The sequence below is a fragment of the Gymnoscopelus braueri genome (assembly GCF_963280865.1).
Source record: "Gymnoscopelus braueri genome assembly, chromosome: 17".
NCBI lineage: Eukaryota > Metazoa > Chordata > Actinopteri > Myctophiformes > Myctophidae > Gymnoscopelus > Gymnoscopelus braueri.
Window position 1 is genome coordinate 29,285,848 of NC_137617.1, and position 26,489 is coordinate 29,312,336.

The window sequence follows — 26,489 nt, forward strand, 5'->3', positions numbered from 1 at the left end:
ACTCTGTGTCATTCACTGTCTACCTCAGCTCTCAGGATTTTCCACTATACATTTTGGACTTTCTTTGAGTGTGAGTTACGCATATTTAAAGTGTTGCTGTTAGCATAAAAAAAGAGTGTCTCAAGAGTAAGTTGAACAACATTTAATTGCAAAAACATTCATATTATAATAATTGATAGAAACGGCACCCTCTGCACTGAAAGCACAACGTAGAGTGTCAGATCGAGCATACGGCCTAGCTTTAAGATTCCCTACAAAGTATACTGTAGGTTAAATCTGAGCATGTAACAATATGTAACCTGAGTTGACAGGCAAATATTTTCAAGTTACACCGTTGCTCTACTCTTCTTCTGCCTCCCTCAATCGCCACAACAGTGGAATCGCGAGTCGAGAGCGAGTAATGCTATTTGTCGCCGCGCTGAATCAATACCTTCCTTTTTAACCTTTAAAGGCTTTGTGACATAATTGGGGGTCCTTGTTGGTTAATTGATCTGCCGCCCTCCATAAGGGATCAGTTGGCTAGCAGGGAGCCATGTGTACCCAAGCACACTTTCTGAATTTCGATTCCACGTGGGGCAGTATGCTGTGCACATATGTACTAAATTTGAGGTATGCACCATTTCCCCTAAATCCGAGAGATAATTCCCACACCACCCCTATAAAAACTGAGAGGTCTGAGTCTGTGTGACAATTGACCTGTGAACTATGATTTTACATGATAAGTATTTACTCGATGTTCGCGTGTTGTACTCCCATTTAGCTAGCTTAGCGCTCACCCTGTTTGACACAGGGAGCTGAGCTGGGTTCTGACCCGCTAAAGTGATGAGTTAAGTGCGAGCCAGGCTGTCGTGTGCTGCAGACTTCCAGAGACTTAAGACTTGGCTCTGCTGCAGATAAACATCCATGGTAAGACTCTCCAGATCCACTCCAGACTTCGGGCTGGATTTCCCCACACCAGGCCCTTTAATGGTAGGAAACATTGGTTCTAAAATAAGACGGGAGTTCATGGGACGGTCCCCAACGCCGCTGCCTTGTGCACAGGTGGCGTGTAACATGTTTCACGCACTCTCACGGCGACTACACTGCACGTATTCCACCACCACCTCTAAACAAGATTTCCTAAGTAAATCTAACCAAAGTTCCTACGGGTCCTGAGAACAGGACTTGCATTTGAACCTGTTATTCTTTAAGTTCAGACATGCCCATGAATGGATATTGGATTTGAATGCATTTATTGAATTTACTTAATGGAGATACAGTAGTTGTTCTGGGGGGAAAAACAATCTTTTAAAGTTTTATATGGAATTGGGCTAGAACCTATTACTGAGGTGAAAAACATTATCACACTTTAAATGCAGTTTTCTCGTGATTTCATTGATCGCGACCCTTCATGGTTCTTATTTGCTTCTTTCCATTACGCGGTAAATCTTCTGTGTCAGTCTATAGTATTGTAGCCTGTGGTGCTTACAGCTACAGACGAGACGACAACCCCCGTAAGAATACTATAGTGCTGTTCCTTCCAGCTCCCGCTGCCTCCATATGTCCCAGCTGGAGGAGGCCATTGTATGACCAAGAGGTTGGGTGGTTTTAGACTGAGTGATGAGGGTTCTCAGGGTGCCATCTCTTGCTCCTGGGATTTGTTTGTGGTGGGTATCTACTGAATAGCACCCCCACCCCCAACTCCACCACCCCTTGTATGTAATGATCCCTCTACTTCCTAAAGCACTCAACCATGACCATCACCTTTCACCCTGCCTCCTCCTCCCTCCTCTAACCCCACCCACCCACCATTTACATTATGTAAAAAAGGCCCTCTTCCAACCGACCTTTAGCTGTTAGGGGGGTGTTGTCTCTATAGATGGCGCTCAGAATGGGGAGTGAATGGCGGACAGCTGAAGAAAGCCTGGAAATCAGGAAGGAGGAGATAAAACAAGCCCCCCCAGCCACCCCCGACCGTATCTTATAGTTTAGGATGTGTGGAGAATCCGCCCAATGTTCCATTCGAAAGCATGCGTGTCCACAGCCTGCACATACGCACACACACAAATACACACACACACACCTAGGGCTAGGCGTTATAGACAAAATCTAATATTTCAATATTATTTGACCAAATACCTCAATATCAAGTAACGATAATATTGTATTGTGACAGTATAATACATTTTTTCACATGTCTCGATGCAGCTATTTTTGCCGTTTTTGAAAGGAGAAAAAAAAGGATAAATGGGGCTTAAGTGATTAAAACCAGGAAGTGACACTTCACAATATTACGTATCCAAAATCCCAGACGATATTTAGTCTCATATCACTATATCGACTATATATAATATGGACATATTGCCTAGCCCTACACATTCTACCCATATAACTCTGGAGGGTGTACCGTATGTATACGTCTTTGAAGGTCTAAACTTCTATCAGGGCCATCATGCTCTGTGTCCATCGATGTTCACCAACCCCCACCCGCTTTACCACACCCTACCCCACCTCACTCCCATGTTCTGTAGAAACTCTATGAAACATGAGGATCTTTGAGAAGGGGTGATGTAACACTTGAACAGCGCTGTTAAAGGAGGGAACCAGAGCCGTGAGAGCCCGGGGTCATATTGCCCCAAATAAAACCAGGAAGAGAGCGTTGAACGGCGTGAACATAACTCTGCTCCGGTTCTATTTACAAGACTGCCACTTCCTTATAAACCTTTGCAGCAAATTTGACATCATCTGGAGCAGGGAGATTTACTGCTATACTCGAGAGAGTTTGAAATACTTGTTAGAGCCTCGGGGGGGTTTGTTTTGATTTAAAACAGCTCCGGGAAATCAGAACGTTCCTTAAAATAATTCTCTGTACCTTAAACTTTTTTTCCTAAGCGATCATTATGTGAATAGGCATGAACCGGGGGTCTCTCTGCGTGTTTTCAGTGGAGCGATTATGTTGAGTTATACCAATCTCTGCATGATGCTTTGATCCCTGGCTCCATTAATTAGAGTATTCTGTGTCTAGGGATTCGTTAATCAGCCAAGTGGCTAATTGAAAAAGCATGCCAGGCAACAGGCTGGAACACCAATGACACAGGCACACACATGCACTTGTACACACAGACGCACACACTCACTCACTCACTCAGTGCTGTCCCAATCACTTGTTTACCATGGTTATTAAATATCGAAGATGAACACGCACACACACACAAACACACACACCTGTGTGTACATTCAATGTCATTCCTAGGCTGCAGTGTTTTCAAATGCAGCATGTTCTCGAGGCGTCCTCATAAAGCAACGGGGCCACATCAAAAGGCCGTATCCCTGCCAATCGCATTAGCGGCTTCGCTTGGCTGCATTGTGAGTGGACTTGTGTACACACACACCACCACTTGTTTGCAGTTCACGGCCACACCAGAGAAAGGGGAATGCGCCGGTAGACAAACACGCGCTGGGCTTTTATCAGAGCGGCGGTCATGTGCCGCCCTCTGTTATGGGAGCAGACGAGCCGGCGGAGACTTAGAGGAGCTTCTGGAATCCCGTTGTGTCTGTCGGGGAAATCTGCCTAAATGCCCTCTAATGCCGTTGATCCTCTGCTAAAGCCAAAACTTCCTCACCTGCCTGCCAGTCATGGGAGAGTGAGTCGATGTCCCAGGCCAGAAGGGTTAGCATGTTGACGTGGCACTGTGTGATGTGAAGCTTTCCCCCTTTTTAACTCCGAGGCAAACAAACAAACAAACATACAACTGAACTGACTGCTAACATCTGGCTACCGATAGGAAAGAATGCTGAGTTGGATATACAATGTATATTCTGTTGTAAAAGAGGTGTGACATTGTTAGTAATACGTGTCTGTGGGATGGTTCAGATGTGTTGTACCTCAACGGGTGTACCTCATGCTCAAAAAAATCTTGGGGGCCTCTAAATGTTAATTCTATTGTATGCTTTCATATCTAATTTTCAATCTGTCTGATGACTCTTTTTGGTAGAATTCTGCAGCCAACTGTTTGCGACTGGTGGGCATGTGCCCGTGATTTATTCCCTTATATTTTGGTGATGCCTCATTCATACAGGATGATGATTTTATTCACGCTATTAAAACATTGTTACGTCACTTAGTCGCCCGTTATAATCACGCTCTGTGTGCATATACACACATAACCTAAACGGCTGTAAATGAATGCGAATTAATCGCACAAAATATCCTGGTGTGTACGGAGTACGGACCTTAAGGCCACGTGTCCGTTTTCAGAACACTCTGCCTTTTTGTGAAGCCCTGTCTGACTCTGAGCACTTCAAGTTAAAGTGAACTTTTTCAAATAAACTTTTGAGATGCTCTGTGCTCATCAATGACACAATTGGAGGAAAAACTCATATTAGCAGTATCTTCTTCTATGTAGTTATAGGACATGGCCCACAGAATTACTGTAACCACAAACAACAAAGTTAAAAAAAATACTTTGTGGGAGCACGCACAGCACATACAGATTACCAAACACTGTGCATTTTACCCACCATGTCCTAAGCACCTCTGGGCGTTTGTTCTCCGTCCTTTTAGCCTTGTTCATGGAAGTAGTTTGTAGAACTCAATGAACTGACCTCCAATGTTGCCCATTCTGGGGACAAAGTCAACTATTTATTTTTTGCTCTTACATCTTGAAAGTTGTACTTCAAACACAGAAAGTTTTAAATGGATCTCTCCTCAATTTTTCAATGGAGGTACATGGGCTGAAAAGTGAAAACTGTCCTACCAAACTGAAGCACACTGTAAAATACTCAGTGTTAATTATCCATTGTAACTCTCAGAGTTGGATTAACACTGAGGATTTTAATGTGTAGGATCGTTTCAATCTAATCTCCCCCATTGTCTGTTGACGTTGTTTCCATGTGATTTTGCTCTCTGGTTTTTGTGGGACAGATCGGCTCAGGCTATGTAGTCAGCCAGCCGCTCGCTGCATTTCTTTCCTCTCCTCCCTTTTTTGTGAATGGGCTACAGTATGTAATTACCTGGGCTCAGCTTTCAGTGTGGCCTGTTCCAGCAGGTCCACACCCACTGCAGACATGCACACACACACACACACACACACACACACACACACACACACACACACACACACACACACACACACACACACACACACACACACACAGGCATAAACACAGGCCTCCCCAGCTGGAAGTGCACAGCTGCTGCTGTTTACCGTGTCGAGACCAGAAAAACATCCTGTACAGTTCTCTGGGTGAAAACCTCCCCTCGCATAATAAACACGCGGGCCCTCGGCACAGTTTGAAGCTCCACACTGGGTGGTTTCTGTGGCCCTTGAGTCAAAAGGTCCCCTCCTGTAGTCCAGGCTTGATGGACAGATCTCCGTCTTGCCGGGAAGCTGGAAGAAATTGGAGTAACAAAGAAAATTATGATATATTGCATCAGAAAACCAGCAAGGAAACGTCAAATTGTGGTTCAACCACATTAACCCTAGCCTCCCTTTCCTGTGAATATCATAATGGGCGAACGTTCAGTGGAAATGGCAGATCTACAATGCGTCGCATTGCGATGGGTTGCAAGCTTTTTTAAGCAAAGGGATTTAGTGGAGGGAAGAAAGGAAGGGACATTGTATAGACCACTGTGGGACCCTGTTAAAAAAAGTTTACCCTGGTCAACTTATTCAGCGATTTTTTCCTTTTCTTTTGCCGATGGGTTCCCAGATTGTTGTGAGCTTGACCAATAGCAATAATCCTTGTGTGCATTTGGTCCATTTATTTGCATCAGCCCAACTCATGTGATGTAATGTAACTACTTTTTATTTTTTCAACATTTCTCCCCCACAATTTTGTCATAAGTTTTCAGTTTTTCAACAATCGTCCAATCTGGGCAAAAAGGAAAAAAGAAATTGTTCGACAAGCTCACAAGGCGTCACGGTGCATGTGAACATGTCAGTCGGCTATTCTCAAATGGCAGAAGTATAACACAGGGCTTAAGTGATTAAGGAAAGAGAATACGGCACTGTATTTGTCTTTCACGTAGCGACAAAACGCATACTTCTATTTTAAGCACAAACTCTCCTCCTTGTTTCATTCTTTTACTTTTTTTTTTAGATAATCAAATAAACCCTGCTGCTAACATCTGGGTCCCGATAGGAAAGAATGCTGAGTCACATATATACAGTGTATGTGCATTTCTCACAGAGGTGTGACATTGCCTTTCATCAGCAGAGAGGACGCTTTGCTGGCCCGTACAGTTGTTTAGGTTTGAGCTTGACTTTGACTGGGGGTAGTTATGGCTGCTGTTGTGTCTGGCAGAGAGCAAAGAAGTGGGCGAGGACACGCTGCACTTCCAAACGACTGCTGGAATGCCGTCGTGTATGTGTGTGAGTGTGCGTCAATACGTGTGCAGTTTGTTAGTATGTGTGAGTGTGAGAGAGAGGGAGCTCGTGCGTGCGTGCGTGTGTGAGAGAGAGGGAGCCTGTCTGGGAGAGACAGCGAGAGAGAGCTTTTTTTATGTGTGTGCTAGATTGTCGGTGTGTGTGTGTGCCTGTGTGTGCGTATGTGCCAACGCACACCAGTGTGTTTACATTTGTCTGTCAGCCTCCTGATGGTTTCAATTGACTGTCTCTTAAGCACTCTGGCTGGCATGTCAGCCGGATTCCTGTGTGGACAGAAGTATTTGCTTTTGCATCCCAGCCTTTGACGGCAGTCGTATCAGGAGAGGGGGGGGTGTCTATCTTCTGTATGACAGTGTTTCTAAAACATTTTCAAGGCAAGGACCCCCAAATTAATGTTTTGCTGCGTACCTCCATCTGAAAATATTTTGTGCCAGGGTTCCCCCCATACTTACGATTTGTCTTGTTGAAATGTTTTTAAAAAATTGCTATTTTCAAATGTATCTGATGTATACAGGGTTAAAGTGGTTAAACTGATTTAGATGTTATATTAAATCATTTTACTGGAACCCCGTCAAGGACCCCTGGGGGTCCCCGGACCCCACTGTGAGAGCCACTGCTGTACAGAGGCAATGTTTTTATGTACTGTTCTAGGACCCCCTCGAAAACGAAATGCTACATCTCAAGGGGTTATTCCTAATAAAGAATTTCAATCATCATGTAATTACTAACCCGTCTGTTTCTCCTTTCTGTCTCCCCCTGTATAGCGGTGGCGTTCCATAGCCCACCGGTCACCATCAAGAAAGAGCCCCAGAGCCCAGGCTCTGACCCCAGCCAGTCCTGTAGCCACAAGCAGAGCTTCAGTTACCCCAGCGGAGAGCAGTGCCTTTACGCCAGGTAAAAAACACCCCACGCAGAGGTCACATTGTAACTACATCACAGCATGGGCTGTATTTGAGCATGGTTTCAAGCGATTATAAACACAAGTATAGATGCGTCGTCAGTGTTTAATCCATTCAATCCAGGAACGCATCTGTGTAATTTTTAGATTCATTTGGCTATTCAAAAATAGCAGATATACAAGCTCATAGTGCGGCACAGAGTGCCGCACTATGGATTAGGATTTAGAAGACATTTGTAGAATCCCCAGAAGCAAAGATTTTAATAAAAAATGTTCGCTTTAAAAAAATATATATACCGTAATTTTCGCACTATAAGCCGCACCTGAATATAAGCCGCAGCAGCTAAATTGAATGATTTGTACATATATAAGCCGCACTGGACTATAAGCCGCGTGTGTAAAATCCATAGATTTAGGAGGTCCCCTAGTGGCCGTTAGCTGTAAAAATCCATAGATAAGCCGCACCGTTATATAAGCCGCAGGATCGAAAAATGGGAAAAAGTCGCGGCTTATAGTCCGAAATTTACGGTATTCAAAGATTGTTCGTAGCGTGGCACTCAGTCCCACGCTAGCCCAAAGTATAAAATAATGGTTATAGCTAAAAATCTAAAATGACACGGCTATGCGTTCCCGGATTGAATGGGTTAATAAAAGGCTGTATTATGGCTCTTGTCTGTGAGGGTTTGTGCAGTCTGTCCAGCTACATAAAAACAGAACAAGGACGTGGTAGCACTATGTTCAGGAAACCAAACCCTGGTCAGCTCTCATGCATAAGTCAACACAGCAAAGAGAGTGACCACATGCTATTGACCACCACAAGCCTCACTACACAGCTCCCATTAGCCTGCTTTGTCGTATTGACTCATGAAACCCTGTGCCTCTTCCACGCACAACCGTCTCCGAACATGTGGATCACGTGTGTGTTTGTGTTAACCACTTAAAAGCCCTATTTTATACTTCGCCATAACGTAATGTCGCGCGAAGAAAATGGCCGATCTACTGCAAATCTTGGGAGATTTTCGGTTATAATGACATGCCCAAAACAGGAATGCCAGGGTTAATGTGGTTATTGTGTGTGTGTGTGTGTGTGTGTGTGTGTGTGTGTTTCGGGCGTGCTTTCGTTTTCCAGTGCCTATGAGCAGAAAAGGGCTGCAGGGGGAGGAAAGAGCTCCTGCCCGGGAACGCCCATGTCACCCATGCAGCAGCATTACTCCCCCAAACCTGCTGTGGCCGGACGGCCCGACGCTGGCTACATGAACCCTGCTGCCTCCACCCAGCCACTGCCTAGCCACAGCTACCCCATCAATCCCAGGTGACACACACTGATGGCATTCATGACAGGGCTTCGTATCAAATGCACAAAACCTCTGTGTGCAGACACGCACAACGACATATGAACATATGATTTGTTATAGATTTAGTGACAACCCCACATCAAGTAATCAATGCCCGAATCAAAGCCTGATTCAAGGTCCCCTCTGACAAGCCAGAGTTACAACAATTATTGCAATGATGTGTATAGATAATATATATATAGACATATTGACAATACTCAAAAAAATCACACCCTGTGTGAAGTGGGCGGTGTCTTGCTAGCTAATCACAATACTGAATGGAGTCAACCAATCATGTACAAAAAATAAATACATTTATTGAAACACTTTATGACACATGTGCATAGCCCTATATAAGAAACCATAACTTAAAATGGTTTCTTATATAGGGCTATGCACATGTGTCATGTGACACTGGCCAATCACAGTCCTGAATAGACTGTGATTGGCCAATCACGGTGCAGGGTTAGGCGGGGTACTTTTTGGCCAATCACAGCGCAGGATAATTGTACAAATATCCAAACCTCACTTATAGGGGCGGTTTCACCGCCCAAAAATATATATAACTAGAAAATGTGCTCCTCGGAGCACAAGTCTCCGCCAGCAGACTATAGCAATTATATTATCATAGCAATAACTAATGAGATACAGTAGAGTAAAAGATATATACTGTAGTTAAATAAAAAGGTGTATGTTAAAGAAATATTTATTAAAAAAAAAATGATTTAAAAATCATATTGTCTTCTAATGTTTAAAAATATGTTTAAAAAAATGTTTAAAAAAAGATAGGATGAAAAAAAGAGATTCCAAAAGTTATTTATGTATTTCTGACAAAAATGTATATACTATGACGCATCTGATATATATATCAATTATATTATAATAGCAATAACTAATGTGATACAGTAGGGTAAAATATATATCTTTTAGTTAAACAAAAAGTTCTAATACTTGTTTTCCAATGTTAAAAATAAAATAAGATGAAAAAAGAGATTAAAAAAAGATTAATATATTTACGTAATATTTACGTATTCCTTAAAATAGAACAGACAATAATATTAAATTAAATTGGGTTTTTTGAAGTGACACACCTATTTATAGAATTGTATTTCGTCATGCATTCCTCTAGCCAATCAAAGGCATTGGTGTCAACATATTAACACGTATTAAGATTTCGGTCTTGTTGTATTCAACTCTAGTCCTCTTCTGTGTTACTGTTGTAGATGAGTATGCTTTCTTAGCTTTGGCCTTCTGCGCCTTTGCTTGACCAATGTCAGGTGTTCTCAAAGGGACACACACACGCACGGACGGGTGATTTGGACTAGAAGATACTGTTCCAATCAAGACTAATTGATCCTGTCTTACCTCGCTTCAAAATGTAAACGGCTTTTTTAAGTGACACACACTTTTATTATAGGATTGTATTTCGTCATGCGTCCCTCTAGCCAATCAGAGACATTGATGTCAACATATTGACACGTATTAAGAGTTAGGCTTTGTTGTGGGATCATTTCAACTCTAGTCTTCTTCTACGTTACAATTGTAGATGAGTATGCTTTCTTAGCTTTGGCCTTCTGCGCCTTTGCTTGACCAATGTTAGGTGTTCTCAGAGGGAAACACACACGCACAGACGGGTGACTTGGACTTACTGAAGGTACTGTTCCAATCAAGTCTGATTGATCCTGTTTTACCTCACTTCAAAAAGTAGTGGCTTCTTGAAGTGACACACCTTTTTATAGAATTTTATTTCGTCACGCGTCCCTCTAGCCAATCAGAGACATTGGTGTCGACATATTGACACGTGTCACGTGGAGCTTGCCCAATGTTAGCTTGGCTAACAATGTTTGCTCACACAAAGCGAAAACATATTCTCCACCTTCGGCGGAGACAATTAGGAAGCCAAACCTTAGTTAATAATCTGGTCTCTCAGTTCCAGGTACCAGGGCCCTTCATCAGACCCCATGTGCACCCAGTTCCCACCACAGGGGCAGCAGGCCTTCCAACGCATGCAGCCTGCCCCGGCCGCAGGCCCCCATGCCGGGGGTGGTGGTGGAGGAGGAGGGGGCGGAGGACCGGGAGGTGGTGGTGGTGGTGGAGGAGGAGGAGGGGGAGGAGGAGGAGGTGGTGTGTACCATCGACAGCACTCCGACCCTTGCCTGCCCTACCTGCAGCAGAGCTTTAAGCAGGAGTACCTGGACCCCCTGTACGAACGGGCCGCCCACATGGCGGCGGGGGGCCCGGTCCCTGGGCCTCACCCCCAGACCCACCCTCACCCTCACCAACACCAACACCCTCATCCACACCCCCACCAACACAGGTTCCCACCGGCCCACATGATGGTCAAACAGGAGCCCACGGACTACACATATGACCCTGGTGAGTGACAGTCAGAGAACACGCTCCACTGCATAGAGACTCTTCCTTAAGGGCAAATCTATAGGGGGAAAGAACTGCCATTTTAATTAGGGAACATGTTGAGCCAAAAGCCACATTTAAATGTTTCAATACCTACTGCCATATCTTTGGTGTTTTTTCAGTTTTTTTTTTGTTTGTCTAAGGACTCTACGTTACTTATCTAGATCGCCTGAGGATGTCTTGCTTGTGTATTTTCAGTTGCAAGCTTCTCTGGCAAACGGGTGAATTGGAACGGACCATGTACCTCCCCTCATGTCTTTACATTTGCCTAATATTAAATAGGGTTGCTCAAAAAAACAAAAGGTATAAAAACTAAATGCACCTCGACAATCAAGAAATGTGAAAGTAGTCAAGAGAAGCTTGCGTTAATAAATGTGTACGGCTAATGTCTTATAGTTATTACAAAAGGCGAAGTGATCAAAAGGAGACAGGCAGGTAGGGAGAGGAGTGGGGGGGGGTGCAAGTGACAAAGTAAAATCCGGTATTTTTTAACCCAAGCATCTGTGTCATTTTAGATTTTAGCTATATATATATATATGTAGCAACATACGTTTTTCAGAAAACGCTTAGGATTTAGAACGGTGGTTCTCAAAGATAGCAGATGCAAGCTCAAGCTTGTACGTCTGCTTCTTGAAAGTGTTTGAAAAATGTTGAATGATTTTAACGCAAATGTTCTGGGGGTCCCTGGCACAAAACATTTTCAGATGGGGGACCACGGCCACATATATATAATTTTGGGGGGCCTTGGCACGGGAAAGTTTGAGAACCACTGATTTAGAAGGCATTTGTAGAATCGGCTCATAAATGTACTGAAAAAAGGGGATATATAACAGGGATAACTTCCCTCATTATCAAGCTGGCTCAAGGACTTTAATCACTTAAGCCCGATATATACTTAATCAAAAGACAAATAGTAAGAATAGCCGATCTAAAAGCTCACACAAAATTGTGAGCTTGTAGTTCTGTTATTTTTGCAAAAATGTGCTTTAAAAAAAGACCACACAACAGGGTCGACAGGGTTAATGTGGTTAAACAAACGCGTCATGGCATTTTCTCTAGTTGTTTGCAAGCGTGTCAAGCTGAAAATGCGTCTGGCCCGTCGGAAGCGTTAAGCCTCACGGTGTTTGCGCGGTGCAGCAGTTTTTTGTTTTTTTTTGCTTTCGCCTCCACAAGAGTCTCTTTGAAGACAAATCCTCCCCTGGCGTGTGTGCAGCCAACCTTAGAACAAAATGTCCAAAAAGCCAAAACACGCTCCCTTTTTACTGTATCGGCTCCTAGACTTCCACCCCCTCCTCCTCCTCGCAAACTCCTCCTTTCAACTCTATGACACTTTGCAAAGCAAAAAAAATGTTCTTTTTTCTCTCTTCACTATAGTTCTCTCTTGCCTGGTCTCTGAGAGAGAGAGAGAGGGAGAGAGAATGAGAGAGGGAGGGAGAGAGAGGGAGAGAGAATGAGAGAGGGAGGGAGAGAGAGAGAGGCAGAGGAATTTCATTGAGAAAATGGAGGGCATAGGAAAGACTAGCGTCCCCGGCGGAGTGCTCCAGGGTTTCAGGTTGCACTGTTGGCTTCCTTTTTCTGCAGGCAGATGAACTCATAATGGAAAAATGAGCGTGGCCGCAGCAACCTGAGATGCTCACTGGCTGGCCTGGAGGGGAGAGGGGGGCTTAGGTTGAAGGGATTGAGGGGGGGAGGTGGGGTGGTAAGCAAGCAGCCTTCCCTGTTAGGTAGCATGACAACTAACTACGCTGTAAAAATCCTGAGTATTAATGTAACTCTTGGCCGTGTAACAATTTACCTGTACGTGTGTGTAGCCACAGAGCATTGCTCCACCCTCGCTCTCGCTCTCGCTCTCTCTCGCTCTCTCTCTATCTCACCCCCCCCCCCCCCCCCTGAGAATGATGACAAGGGAGGGGTGGTGAGATATCGTGAAACACTAAGAGCTTCATTTACCGTGTTCTGGCTGATATACACGGTAAAATCCAGAGTGTTGAATTGACTCTGTGAGACTGTAAAAACTGCTGCCCTCTATATAAGCACAGGAATGGGTGCTTCCGAGCTCTGAAACTGGCATACTTTATGCATAATGAACACCCGAGGATCGTCGACCTAAATTCCATTTAGAATTTTTTTTCTTTACTTTTTTGTTAATGTTTTTCTTTTTGTACCCATACCTTTTGATAGGGAGTGGAAGACGGATAGCCCTGACAAAGTTGAGCTTTGTGCTTTCAGAGAGCCTTGAGGAGGGACTAGAGAAAGACCAACAAAAGGATGTTTGTCTGTGGATAAAAGTGTGTGTGTTGCTGGGAGGCCATGGCCGCCAGAGAGGTGTGTCTGTGAAATGCTTAATTTATAGTCCATCGTACGAATGTGTCACGCGCCGAAAATAGCTGATTTATATGCTCACAACGCATGACGGATGCGACCCGGTGTGAGCTTGTAGATCGGCACCACTTGAGAAGGTGTCTGCTGGACGAAATGGTTATGTGTGTGTGTGACAGCACTTTCACTTCGTACGACGATAGCCAGCTGCAGTTTCCTGATCACAAATAATAACCGTTGCAGGGCAACAAAGAAATAGATTGTAGTGCCGTTTATCGCTCGCCTAATTTCTCTGCTAATGTAAACGCTCTTTTAGACTGCTGTTCAAAAGATTCAATGCCTCCTATAGGCCATCACTCAGGCCTTAATGTCAGTGATGAAAAGCATTTGTCCTGTAGAGTGAACAAGTAATGTTCTCTCCCTTGAGCTAGGCACTTTCACCACAACTGTTCACTACGTGGCTTCATAAAGAAAATGCGTTTGGGTGATTATAGGATGTCCATTGAATCTGAGGCTCCACTTCACACATCACTGTTAACCCAAATTACAAAAACATGCTCTACCTGTAGCAGTAAATGTAATATGGTCGGTTAAATTCCTAAATATGCCAAGAATCAAGAGGTTTTATTTATCGCTACTCATACAGGTACAAGCAGCTAAATGCTAGTGTGACAAGGTCCGCAAGACTGTGATAACACAACTGCAACAAACCACCTGCTGTAGGATCCTGGGAATGCTATTTCTTTACCATGCAGTGATGGCTAAAGTCAAGATGCTCTGGGTGGTAGCAGAGTGGAAGGACTTCAGAACGTTCTGTGACACCATGAATGTCGTTAAAGGGACTACACCATGGATTTGAACTTTTTCTTCTTTTTTGTGTGTTTTTGGTCTCCTCTACCTCTCTTCTATCCCCCAAAATACCCCAGTTTGAACACTCAGGCTTTCACAGCAAATCTGGGGTTTTCTGTAAATTGTTCTCAAAACAGGCCAAACTGATTTGCACCCTGACGCGACGTCACGTCAGGGTACAATCCCTCCCGTTTTTCAGTTCCAACCAAAAAAAAATATATATATATATATATATATATATATATATATTATTATTATTATTATTTTTTTCTTTACTTTTTCCACACGGAACCAGGAGATAACAAGCATACAAATTGGCTCAATAGCGCCCCGTGCTAAACAGGACAATATGGTATTGCAGGTGAAAGTGCTTTATAAGCCAGAGAGAAGTTGAGTATATCTGAGGCTTGATTTAGGCTCAAACCTTTTGAAAAACGTTTGAGGGACATAAACAATATGATATTAAATATTATTATATTATTATTTTTTAAATTCATGGTGTAGATCCTTTAACTGTCTGAGGTGGTACAGATGTTGTCTGGCTTTCTTGGCCAAAGACTCTCTGTGTGCATTCTCCAGGTCAGGTCTTCTGTCACCGAGTTACTTGAAGCTATTCACTGGTTCCCCATTGATCAAGAGGGGTGTATAGGACCTCTGTCATTTCCCGCAGATATAGTTGACATTAGCGACACCGTGGTGCTTCGCTCCAAGTTGCTGTTTGATGTTACATTTCTGATGTCATCAATGCCTGACCTATAACATAAAAAATAAGACTAAGGGAAATGCTAAGGGAAATGAAATCTAAAACCGAGGTATACACCGTAGAGGCTGAGCGTTAAATCCCTGAGTCTGTGTAGGTCTGAGAACCAATTTCACATACAAATTGGCATCCCGTCACCTAATCACTGCCATTGTGTGAGATGAAAGACACAAAATGACCACGACACTGCGCACAATTGACCCTGGCGCTCTCACACCAGACACCCGCCACCCACCACCCCACCCCCCGTCACTCGCTCCCCCGGTGGGTGAGGCCTGCTGTCGCTGGCAGGCAGATTAGTTACAGTGTGATCGAGCGCTGCTGCTCCTGCCTCCCCGAAATGGAGGGCTTCATTTTCCCCCAGTGGCGTCTTATCGTGGCCACAGCGCTGCAACTGCATTCCCCAGGAGTGAGTCACAGGCCCCCAGCCAGAGGCACCTTTTTAGACACTACACAGCTAAAGACTCATTGTTCATTTCACATTGAGAGTGTAAAATCAGTGTCCGTTTAACTCAGAGGGTCCATTTGGGTCAGTTTTTACACACTTTTGCTGTCTTTAACTCATACAGTCAAGTACAGACAGACAGCACCCTGAAAGCTCTCCTCAGCACGTACCGACTCCTCACAACATGTTACGAGGGCGCTACACAAGTGTTCCAGCTTGCTAAGAATTTGCTGGGAGGTTAATGAGGGAAATATAAAATCTATTTTGGCGAATGCAGCTATTTGAGACCGTCAATGATGTGCCCGGACAAAGCACAGACATTGTATACTGTACAGCTTTTTTTCCTTCTGGCCGGGCGCAGGTGCTTGGCCTAAAAATACCAGCAGAGACAAGACAAGTGATACGATGATAAATGCAGAGTTTTGTCCTTGCAGGAGCGCTATAGGGATGAGCCCTCTGACATATTCACATACTGTAATACCAAATGGATGATTTGTGATTATGTTTGGACAAATCTCTGTAGAGAAGCCCTGCTTTGGGGTGAAAGTGTTTTATCCACTTAGGGTTGGCTACAGTTATACTGAGTGCTTTTTTTCTCTCCTTTTTAGTAAAACATGAATTCAATTGAACTAAATTCCTTTTAGTGTCATTACAGGTGCAACAAACTAAAACTAATTAAAATGAAGAGAAATTGAGACATTTCAACCTATAATATTTAAAGCAAAGAAAGTATTTAAAAATACAAATGTAACAAAACATTTAAATATAAAGTTAAACTATTGTCCATAGTAGACACACACTATCATTGTCCATATTGTGCTTGTAGACACACTGTCATTGGCGGTATTGTACTTGGGGATAGAGAGAATGAGAGAGAGACAGACAGAGAGAGAGAGAGAGGGAGAGAGAGATATTGTTGTGAGATTGTTGCAGTGGGGGCAACACGAACAATTTTGTCCACAAAGGGTTACAGGTCCATTTTTTGAGTTCCTTGGTAAATGGAACCAATGTTGTAAGCACCAGTCCACTGATGTGTGCTAATGGGTTTCAGATGTGCCTGGCTGTCCCTCTATGTACCACCACAATGAGGGCTACTCCAACCCCCAGCACAGCAATGAAGGTAAGGCATAATGTTAATCTAATCTGCATGCCTTCTATCCACTGTACACTTTTATCAGAAAGAGTTATAGTTTGCTCCATGCATACAGTATATGGCTCCCAAAAAGATTCTTAGTGGAAATTTTATGTAAGACATTTATGAAGATCTCACATGGTTCTCTTTTAGAACCATTTTAGATTTATAGAATGTTCTATATGGAACATTTTTATGAATTAATTAACTCTCGGGTCCAATAGAAACTCTGGGTGTGTGAGGTAAATGTGCTTTCATCTTGTCCATTGTAACGTACAGGCTCAAGTGTAAAAGGCTTGTTAAACAAGAGTCATTTAAGAGTTAAAGATGATGTCGACGTGATGGGAGTCTTTCGATTGCACGTACCAGATCTCCCTCCCCGCCCATCCTTTATCATAACGGAGCCTGGCCTGGCTGGAGCCTTGCGGTCATTGGCTAACCGGCCTGGAGTGTCCGTGTTTCCATTGGCTAACCGGCGGTGTGCCTGTGTTTCCATTGGCAGGGGCCCTGGCCTCACCCCCCGCCTCAAGAATCCCTGGATAAATATTACTCCTGGAAAAAGCTAAAGTATTTTTCCTAGTGAGAAAAGGGAAAACAATCCTCCCATTCACTCCCATTGTTTGTGACACCGTTTGTAGCTACTTTGCCCCACGTTCAGCCAGTCAGGACAGTGGAAGACCTTTTAACCACTTAAAACCCTAAATACTTAGTTGACCGGAGTCCCCCAGGGGTCTATAATAGTTCTCCTCCTTTGTTCCTTCTAATCTACACCAAATATATATGGGTGAAAATAGCCAATCTACAAGCTCACAACGTGATGCATCATCAGCTTGTAGATCTGCTATTTACGCTAAATGAATAAGGCCTCTGAATCGAGGCGCTACGTTTCATGTGGTCCAAAACTAAATCTGATGAGGGGAATTAACAGGAGTGTTGCTCAGAAGTTTACCGGTCCTGGAATCGAACAGGACCATCCTGTGACCGTCCGTCACAGATATTTGCAGAGGGTGAAATGCTCTCGCTCTCAAGAAGCCCTCCTCCACTCTACTTTTGGTGGAGTGGATCAGGAGGACACACTTACTGCCGTAATGTTATTCATGGGTGAATACACCCTTGTATTTTGTTGAGATGTTATTCATTAAGCCTGGCGTGGATCCCAAATGGCCAATTTGACTGTAATTGTAAGAGCAAGGCCACTTGAAACACTCACACGCCCCCCCCCCCCCCCCCCCCCCCCCGCCCTTATCTTTGCAGGCTATCTGTTTGAAAACGATTCCCGAGTGGTTCCAGAGAAATTTGAGGGTGAGTCATGATTAATAATTCCTGTACATGCATGCTTGCACTAATACACAAAGGCTTTGGTCAAACCAACATGTAGCAGTATGAACAACAACACACACACACACACACTCTATTACCTTGACACACCACAATCCACTTGGGAAGGTGTCAGTTGGACGAAATAGTTATGGGTGACAGCACTTTAGAGTATCTATCTCTATTAGAGAAACACAAGCCACACAAAAGCAGGCATAGTTGGCTCTGTGCTCGGCATCGAATCCCTATCTCCATCTGGAATCGGTATTGGAGCTCCCTGTGTATCAGCTAGCATCCCTCTACACAATAAGCACTGGAGGGTCCGTACGTAACAGGTGAACTACATCAGGTAGGAGCTCAGCTAGTTGGGTCTGGTTTCTCTGTGGTACAACGTGCAGGGCTCCTATGTCAGGGTGGGAACGGTGACAGCCAGTTTCCCATGCGTTCTTTCGAGATTGACGCTAAAGGAGATTGAGTGGAGAGCCTGAAGGCTTTAGCACTGGTTGAACAACCAAGTGCACCAGTAACATAGCCGAGGTCCTCATGTTCCCACACTTGTGTACCGAGGATCCAGTAACCGGTAAATAACTAACTCTATAGCCAAACACATATCGGTGACAATTAGCATATTGCCCATCCCCTGTTTTTTGTCTCACACATTCCTTTTCTTACATTTCGGTTGGTTGGTGTACAGTATAAATCCCAGTCCAACAACTTGATACTAATGTATGTGGACGATACTAACTTAAGTAGAATTGGTAAAACATCTAAGGATGAACGATATTTTTTATTGTCATTCCAGAGCATGTTTTACATGAAAGGGAACAAAATGAGGCTCTCAGGTCCTGGTGCAGATAATATGGAATAAAACTTTAGAAAATAAACTATGCAAATATAAATCTAAAAGAAAAACTAGGTGGCCAAGTGGACCCAAAGTGCAGCAATGCCCTAGTATGAAACGGCATAATGATACTAATACTAAATGGCAGCAATTGATGAGTGAGATGCAGAATCAGTATCACAGCATCATGGAAGAGCCTCAGCCTTGTTGCTGCGTGGCCTCCTGCCTGATGGGAGGAGGTGCAGGGTGGGTACAGTGCGTGGCCTCCTGCCTGATGGGAGGAGGTGCGCGGTGGGTACAGTGCGTGGCCTCCTGCCTGATGGGAGGAGGTGCAGGGTGGGTACAGTCCCTCATGATGCAGGACGCCTTTTCCCTGCACCTGCTTTTGTATACATCACCGATGGTGGCTGGTGGGTATACTGCTGCCAATGACCGTAATCTATTAAGACCGGGAACGCATCTGTGTCATTTTAAGATTTCTTTGGCTATTCAAAAAATAGCAGAGATACAAGCTCATAGCGCAGCACTCAAGCTTGTAGATCTGTTTTTTTTTTTTATCGTGAACATTTGTACAAATCTTTAGTTTGAGTATATATATTTTTCTAAAGCGAATCTTTGCTTCTGGGGATTCTACAAATGTCTTCTAAATCCCAACAGGTTTCTGAAAAACATTTATTACATGTATTTGTCCTCCGACCCCATCTCAAAATATGTTGTTCCAGGGACCCCCAGAAGCAAAGATTTGAGTTACACATTTTCGCTTAAAAAATATATATATATTCAAAGATTTTTCTAAAAATAGCAGATCTTTTAATGGCCAAAGAAATCAAAAAATGACACAGATGCTTTCCCGGTCTTAATGGATTCAAGTTGTCAAATCATTCCATAGGCTGTCAATAAGGATTTGATTGAATCACTTTAACCCTGGTGTCTCAGTTTTGGACATGTAGGCGTAGATATAGGCGGGGGAAAAAATCTAATCATGTGGATCTCGTCTAAGACATATCTATGATGTATGGCTCCAAATGTGGGCAAGCTAGGTTTCATTCCATTCACAGCCCCTTGACTTCCATTCATGAAATGAAAGTTAAATATTTCAAAAAGTTTAAAACCTAATTATGTGAAAACAAAACCGGTCCAGCGGTTTGCGAGATTGCCTCTGGAAACACAGACACACATATTCACATTGTCTTAGAGACAGATAGTCTCCTGCAGAGCCACACCTTTAAAAAAAACATTCAAATTATATCATTTTTTTTTTTAATAGCAATTTTTTAAACATTTCAAGTCATTTTTAGGGCTTGTCTGCCTTTATTGATAGTACAGTGGAGATTAGACAGGAAACCAGGTGAGAGAGTCGGTTACTGACATGCAGCAAATGGTCCGCGCGGCTCAGGACTCGAACCGGGGACTCGCTTCAGGCATCATCAGATGTGCACCTTAATGACTCGGCTAATGGTGCAAGTTCTGAAAACATTTTTAACATTAATTTGTAGAGTGCATATCTCAGACTGGTAACATCAAGCGGTCCCCGCCCGGTGATCCTCAGGAGTGAGAGTGTCGCTGAGTATTATTATAATATAATATTATTATTATTATTTCAGGTGAAGTGAAGCAGGAAGGAGGTGGCGTGTTTCGTGAGGGTGCGCCCTACCAGCGCCGTGGATCACTGCAGCTCTGGCAGTTCCTGGTGGCACTGCTGGACGACCCCGGCAACTCCAGCTTCATCGCCTGGACCGGCCGTGGCATGGAGTTCAAACTCATCGAACCCGAGGAGGTATGCATCTTTAGTCACGGATCTGATTTTTTTTAAATAAATGTATAATGAGGTTTTTCCAGCGTCAGATACAACACACAACTTAATTTATGGAGGCTAACCTTTTTCTTGGTTTTTACAATGTCCTTGTTTTTTTTGTGTCTATTGAGTGGAGGTTTTTAAGATTCGTGTTGGCAATTAACTCTTTATTTTGTTTTTCTTTGGTGCTCTTGAATGAATGTGCTGTAAAACATGAACACGTGAAAAACACAACATCAATAACACAATACAGTAGGTAGATGAATCAATAGATACTATATTGATTCCAAAGGAAATTCCAGGATGGAGATAAGAACATAGCAGTGTTCAAATGACACCCTGATGGCTTTTGGGGTAATCGTATTTGTCAGGGGTGGGACGGTAATGTATACATGCAAGCACATGAATGTGCCCGGTGAAGATACACTATCAATACATTTCAATTCATACAGATTTAGCATGGGACAACAAAGAAACTGAAAAGGAATTCACCCCTGCAACAGGCTGTGTAAACAGACCAGTCCTAGGTTGCATCCTTTGACAATTATGAACATACCCATCCATGGTGTGTAATGCTTAATTAACATTTTGCATCCAGGATGCATCGTGTGATTACATAGATCAGCTATTTTCTGTGCGCGACACCATTGTACGACGAAGTAAATCGTGCGTTGAGTGTGCACTCAAGGATGGCTGGAGCAGCAATAGACAACATTGTGTTTATTAGACAAAAATGATCGGAAATTGCTATAAACGTGCACGTTTACAATTGCTTTACTAGTGCTTTACTATAAGCCTACTGTGTTTTTTTCAGGAACCTAAATACAGTATACAGGAAAATGTAAATAATCCTTTGTATCTGAGTTTAGCACAATAGTTTTATCTATGGAAACCTTGTATGTCCATATAGCTAAATCAATGCTAGTGGCCATCATTTATGTGTGTCTGCTGGTTTTACAAATATTTAACCAATTAAAAGTATTAACAAGAGCCTGTCACTAAATCTCTCAACTCTACCTGGTCCATTATACATAATAATATACGTATGGCAATACGTACATATAAAAGTACGTTTTAATTTTTCTACATACAAGGTTTCCGCATGTCATTCTATGATCCTTTGAGGTCGATTCCTTGTCACCGCTTTTCTTTGCATCTGAACAATGTTGATAGGGAGGTGATGAGGAGGGCGTTGGGATCTGAGTTGTGATGAATTCATGTTAGCAGACGGGTTTTAAAACAAAGCACAGATCACAATGATTAGAAGTGAGATCTGGCCTCTGTCCTCACAATGCTCTGTACTCTGATCCCTGCTCCATTAGTCTCCCATTCATTATTCAGCACATGAAACAATAGATTGATACAAAATGAAGGACAAGCTCTATCGCCGAATCATGCACCCCCTCCCCTTCTCTTTCTCTCTCTCTCCCTCTCACCTCCTCACATTTCTTCAGGTCTGGACATTTTTTCGCAATGTTTAAGTCTGCGGCTTGATTGGCCGTATCAGCCGGATGGTCCATTTAGATGGGGCCCAGTACGCTAGATAGGCAGGCCTACTGTCATTTCCATTATCTTTTTTACTGTACATTAAAAATGAATGGGTCCAGGAGTTTTTACAAGAGGCAATTAGGGCTGAGTGCTCAGAGATCAAACGGAGCCTCTGGCTGGCCAGCCACCGTGGGATATGACCCGTCTCCTACTGAGTCATAAGCCTCCTCTCCTCTCTTTATGTCTCTCCTCTGAGTGTCTCCTTCTGCTCCTGTGCTCTCCCTGCCCAAATCTTTACAACCTCCTCCAGCGCTTTACACGCCCACACCCCTGCACACACCCACCTACTCGCAATATCCCAAGACGTTTGTCAACAGAAGGATTCACATCTCCTAAATAATAATGGGATTCACCCACCTTCCCTCACTTGGGATGAGAGACTATAGCGAGAGGTTAGTGGGCTGCTGCTGCTGTCGGCCCTAAGTTCAACCTGGGTTTGGGGACGGTATTTCATAGTCTGCCCATGACAAGCAGCCGCTGACTCTTATTTCACTGCACACACTGTGGGACTCTGGTTGCATTCAAGTGGTAATGGGTTACATAAAAAGGAAGTGAATCCACATGTTGGGGACTCGCCCTGCTTTGGGCATGCCGACACAGATGGAGGAAGAACTGAGGCCTTTGACTTATCGCTGAGGACCCCTAGTGGTTAAAGGGCAGAGTTGTGACTCGCAGCGTTGGGTTATCGTTGCTGTGGTTCAATGGGACAATCATTGTTCCGCCAAAGGAGCTCCACTTACAATTGTTTCAGGGGGAAAAAAAACGTATGCTGAAACATCTTTTAGAAAAAGAAGACTGTGTTCTTTGAAGCCTTCTAAAGTGTACCCGATTGTCCATTCAGTCACCCATGAAGGAACCCAGGCCCCAGCCACCAGAGCTGAACCATCCCAGATGCGTAACCACCTCTTTTCTTCTCCCTCCCTCATTCTCGCACTCCCTTTATTCTCCTGCTCTGCTATTCTTCCTCTGCGGTTTTCTCCCTCCTTTCTCTTCCTCCTGCCGTAGGTAAAATTCAGACCGCTGCAATATTTCTCCACAGTGTTCTAAATGCTTGATTTATGCTGCGTCGTACGACAGTGTCATGCACCGAAAATAGATGATCTGCGAGCTTGTAGCTCGTAGATTGGCTAATTTCGGCATGCGTGACGGTCGTACGACGAAGTATGGGGCTTAACAAAGTGATTTCGGCTCATCACGATTCTTTGGTCTGAAGTTAACTAGGCTTTATTGTGTCTCCTCAGGTTGCCAGGCTGTGGGGCATGCAGAAGAACCGTCCGGCCATGAACTACGACAAACTCAGCCGCTCTCTGCGGTACTACTATGAGAAGGGAATCATGCAGAAGGTATTTGTTCACATTAGCTTGAGGGACACATTTACAGCTCTAATGGAAATGTTCTAGTTTCCTTTGCTTTTTCCTTTGCTTTTTTTATTGCTTTAATTATCACACTTGGACTTTAGCGGCTGCAGGTTGCAAGGGTTATAAGGTTCTGTAGAAATGTCCTTACTATCGGTGCACAACACAATAGCATTTTACGAAACAAAACAAATCGGAAATGCATGTCACAAAGCAAATGAGTGAAACAGAAAACACGACATTTCACAAAACAAAATAGCAAGGCAGAAAACATATGTTGCAAAATGAATTAGGTGAAAAAACGCAGAACACAGAACGGGTACAAACTAAATCAGTTACTGATTTGACATTTGATGTTAGTCTGGATAACAAGACAAAGAACGATGATCAATGGTTCCTCTGCCTTAAAAATAAAAGCGTATAATCTGTGGAAATCTTTTCTTGAAAAGAGGTAATAACATTGTATTTCATTATTGTGCTTTCATATTTTTTTTATATCGTCGCTGTCGGGCAGAAACCAGCTATCTCCATTTTTCAACTTTTTAATGTCTTTTAATAAATCGGTGCTATTGAACAGCCTTTATGTCTGTGTGTGGGTTTCACAAATATTGAACCAATGAAAACTTGAAAAGCGCATCTGACTAAACCTAACTCCATTGGACCCTCAAACTGTCGTTCAAACCACCTAACTCAAACTTGTGGAGATAGTTGTTAATCTCCACATTAATGGTCAAAAACCTCATAACTCCACTTGAGCTGTATTTGGGTAAAGTGATGATAATATAATGACACATTCAAGTATCTGACAATGTATAAAGTCACCATACCAACTTTGATGAGGCAGTATTGTGTTGTTCTACAAACATTTTTTTTTTTTTTTCCTTTCCTGAAAAGTTAATATTTTGGGTCCGGGCCTTTTTCCGCATGTTTTATATGAATAGAAGTCAATGGGGTCGGATCGGGCTGAAACCTTGCCCAAATTTGGAGTCATACGTCATAGATAGCCTACACCACATCAGAAAAGACGGGCTGTGATCGGCCAATAGTCGCTGTGATTGCCAGCTTGTCCCTTGTTCAAGTATTGGGCAGACTCCTAACCTTTCCCTTAGCTACGCTCAACTCTCACAAGCTTCTTCTTATCCTTTTAACTTTTGATCTATCTACCTAAATACAAAATAGAACGGAGCAGAATGGTCTGCCACTACCACTGTAAGAAAATGTTTAACCCTTTTTTTTTTAACTCTCTGTGTCCGTAGGTGGCAGGGGAGCGCTACGTTTACAAGTTTGTGTGCGAGCCTGAGGCCCTCATTTCCCTGGCCTTCCCTGACAATCAACGGCCCAGTCTGAAGGCTGAGTTTGAGCGCTACGTCAACGAGGAGGACACAGTGCCTCTGTCACACCTGGATGAGGCTGTCTCCTATCCCCCGGAGCAAGGCTCCCAAAACATGGGGCCCCAGCCCTACTCCAAAGGATACATGTACTAATGGCAACCCCACCCTCCTGCCTTCAGAAACCTTACTCTTGTCCCTACCCATCATCATACATGCCCCAATCCCCCATCTCTTGCACATGCCCACCCCATCCACGTGTATATAAGGCTACGGTGTTTTTTTTGTTTTTTGTTTTTTGTTTAAATTAATCTCGATAGGGATCTTTTTTTTTTTTTTTTTTTTTTTTGAGTTTGTAAGAGCTGCATTCCTCTCACTTCTGAGGCCTATTCAATCCATAAACATGATTGTGGTTAAAGAGATTGCTTAATAAAGACCCATATTACTACTCTAAGAAGACTCCAAGCTGCTCTTTCTTCTGTTACATGTGACCGAACACAGTGCTTGGTGCAGGTGCATGTAGGCCTTGTAGGCCCTGGTAATTTTTCAGCTTTTTACATATTATGAAGGTACAGAATATAATCTTTCAAATGATGTGTTATACATTGAAATCTGAAAATACTTTTGCGACGTGTGTGAGTAAATGGCAATTTTAAGTGCTCCCCATGCATGTGAGATGCATGTGTGTCCAGTGTTATTTTTTTCAAGAGAAACAAGCGGCCAGGTCTACAAAAACAAGCCCAAAAGAAGCGACTAAGCTGCATGATCACACACATGATCCCCAGCAACACACAACACAGAGTTAATATAGCATAAAAATCTGTTTTACCACTTGAACCCTATCTACATAGCCTATTCGAAAATAGACACGCTTGTACATCATTTCTTTTTAAACTTGGGGGGGAAAAAACATTTTGGTAACACTTGCTATGCATACCATGTTTATACAACATCAGGAAGGAAGCCCAAATAAGCAACTACAATCCAGAAACGGCCCAAAACGCAACCTGCAACTACCAATTTTTACAAGCGACTTTACAGAAAAACAAGCCCAAAGTTGCTTGCTGTGCATAGTGGGACAGATGTGATACAGTACTGACATGATACTGACCATGATACCGACATGATACTGACCATGATATATCATGGTATCAAAATTTGAAAATAAGCATACAAGTTACTTGCATACTTTATATTAATATTATAATATATTATATTCTTTTGAGGATCTAGTCTAAACTTTATGGTTTTATTCAATATTGATAGAATATTTGGAGGAATGATGGCAAAAATGTCAATTGGTGTAACAAAAAAAAAAACACCCTATCAACTAGTTGGGCATGATCTTACATTAGGAACCACGTTTGAACTGAACTGAAGCCAAACTAAAAGATGAACTGAGAGGTAAAATCATGCAATTACCATTCTCTGATTCCACAGCAACCAGTAGAACTGATTTTTTTTTAAAAAAACATGCACAGTGCATTTAGCTATGACAGTGGAGTCATATGACTATGACTGACACCACTTGCTCAGTTCAAGGTGGTCTTATGAAAGATGTCACTAAATCCGTGTAGCTTTCTAAACCAGCAACCAGTATATTGTGCTTGGGTAGCTCAGTTAGCAAAGCATTCACCTTTGAATCATACTTTTTTCTGTTAATACTGGGCACACTGCCAGCTCAGTCAGTGTATGATTATTCAATGTCAACAGATAAGATAAATAATCAACTAATAAGTTTTCTTTATAATTTGTTGTATAACTGTTGTTGTGTTGGTGTTGATT

At 43.1% G+C, this 26,489-nt stretch overlaps 1 protein-coding gene across 2 annotated transcripts in view; it reads left to right on the forward strand.

Annotated features, from left to right (window-relative positions):
• etv4 (ETS variant transcription factor 4) overlaps positions 1-25,152 on the forward strand; it is a 42,334-nt gene extending 17,182 nt beyond the window's left edge. For both annotated transcript variants that reach the window (XM_080456152.1, XM_080456153.1), the window contains 8 exons: positions 7,133-7,262; positions 8,396-8,578; positions 10,531-10,976; positions 16,440-16,508; positions 17,775-17,822; positions 20,283-20,455; positions 23,263-23,364; positions 24,633-25,152. In XM_080456152.1, the coding sequence (XP_080312278.1) occupies positions 7,133-7,262; positions 8,396-8,578; positions 10,531-10,976; positions 16,440-16,508; positions 17,775-17,822; positions 20,283-20,455; positions 23,263-23,364; positions 24,633-24,860 (1,379 nt within the window). In that variant the 3' untranslated portion in view covers positions 24,861-25,152. The remainder of the gene's footprint in view (positions 1-7,132; positions 7,263-8,395; positions 8,579-10,530; positions 10,977-16,439; positions 16,509-17,774; positions 17,823-20,282; positions 20,456-23,262; positions 23,365-24,632) is intronic.
• The last annotated feature ends 1,337 nt before the right edge of the window (positions 25,153-26,489 follow it).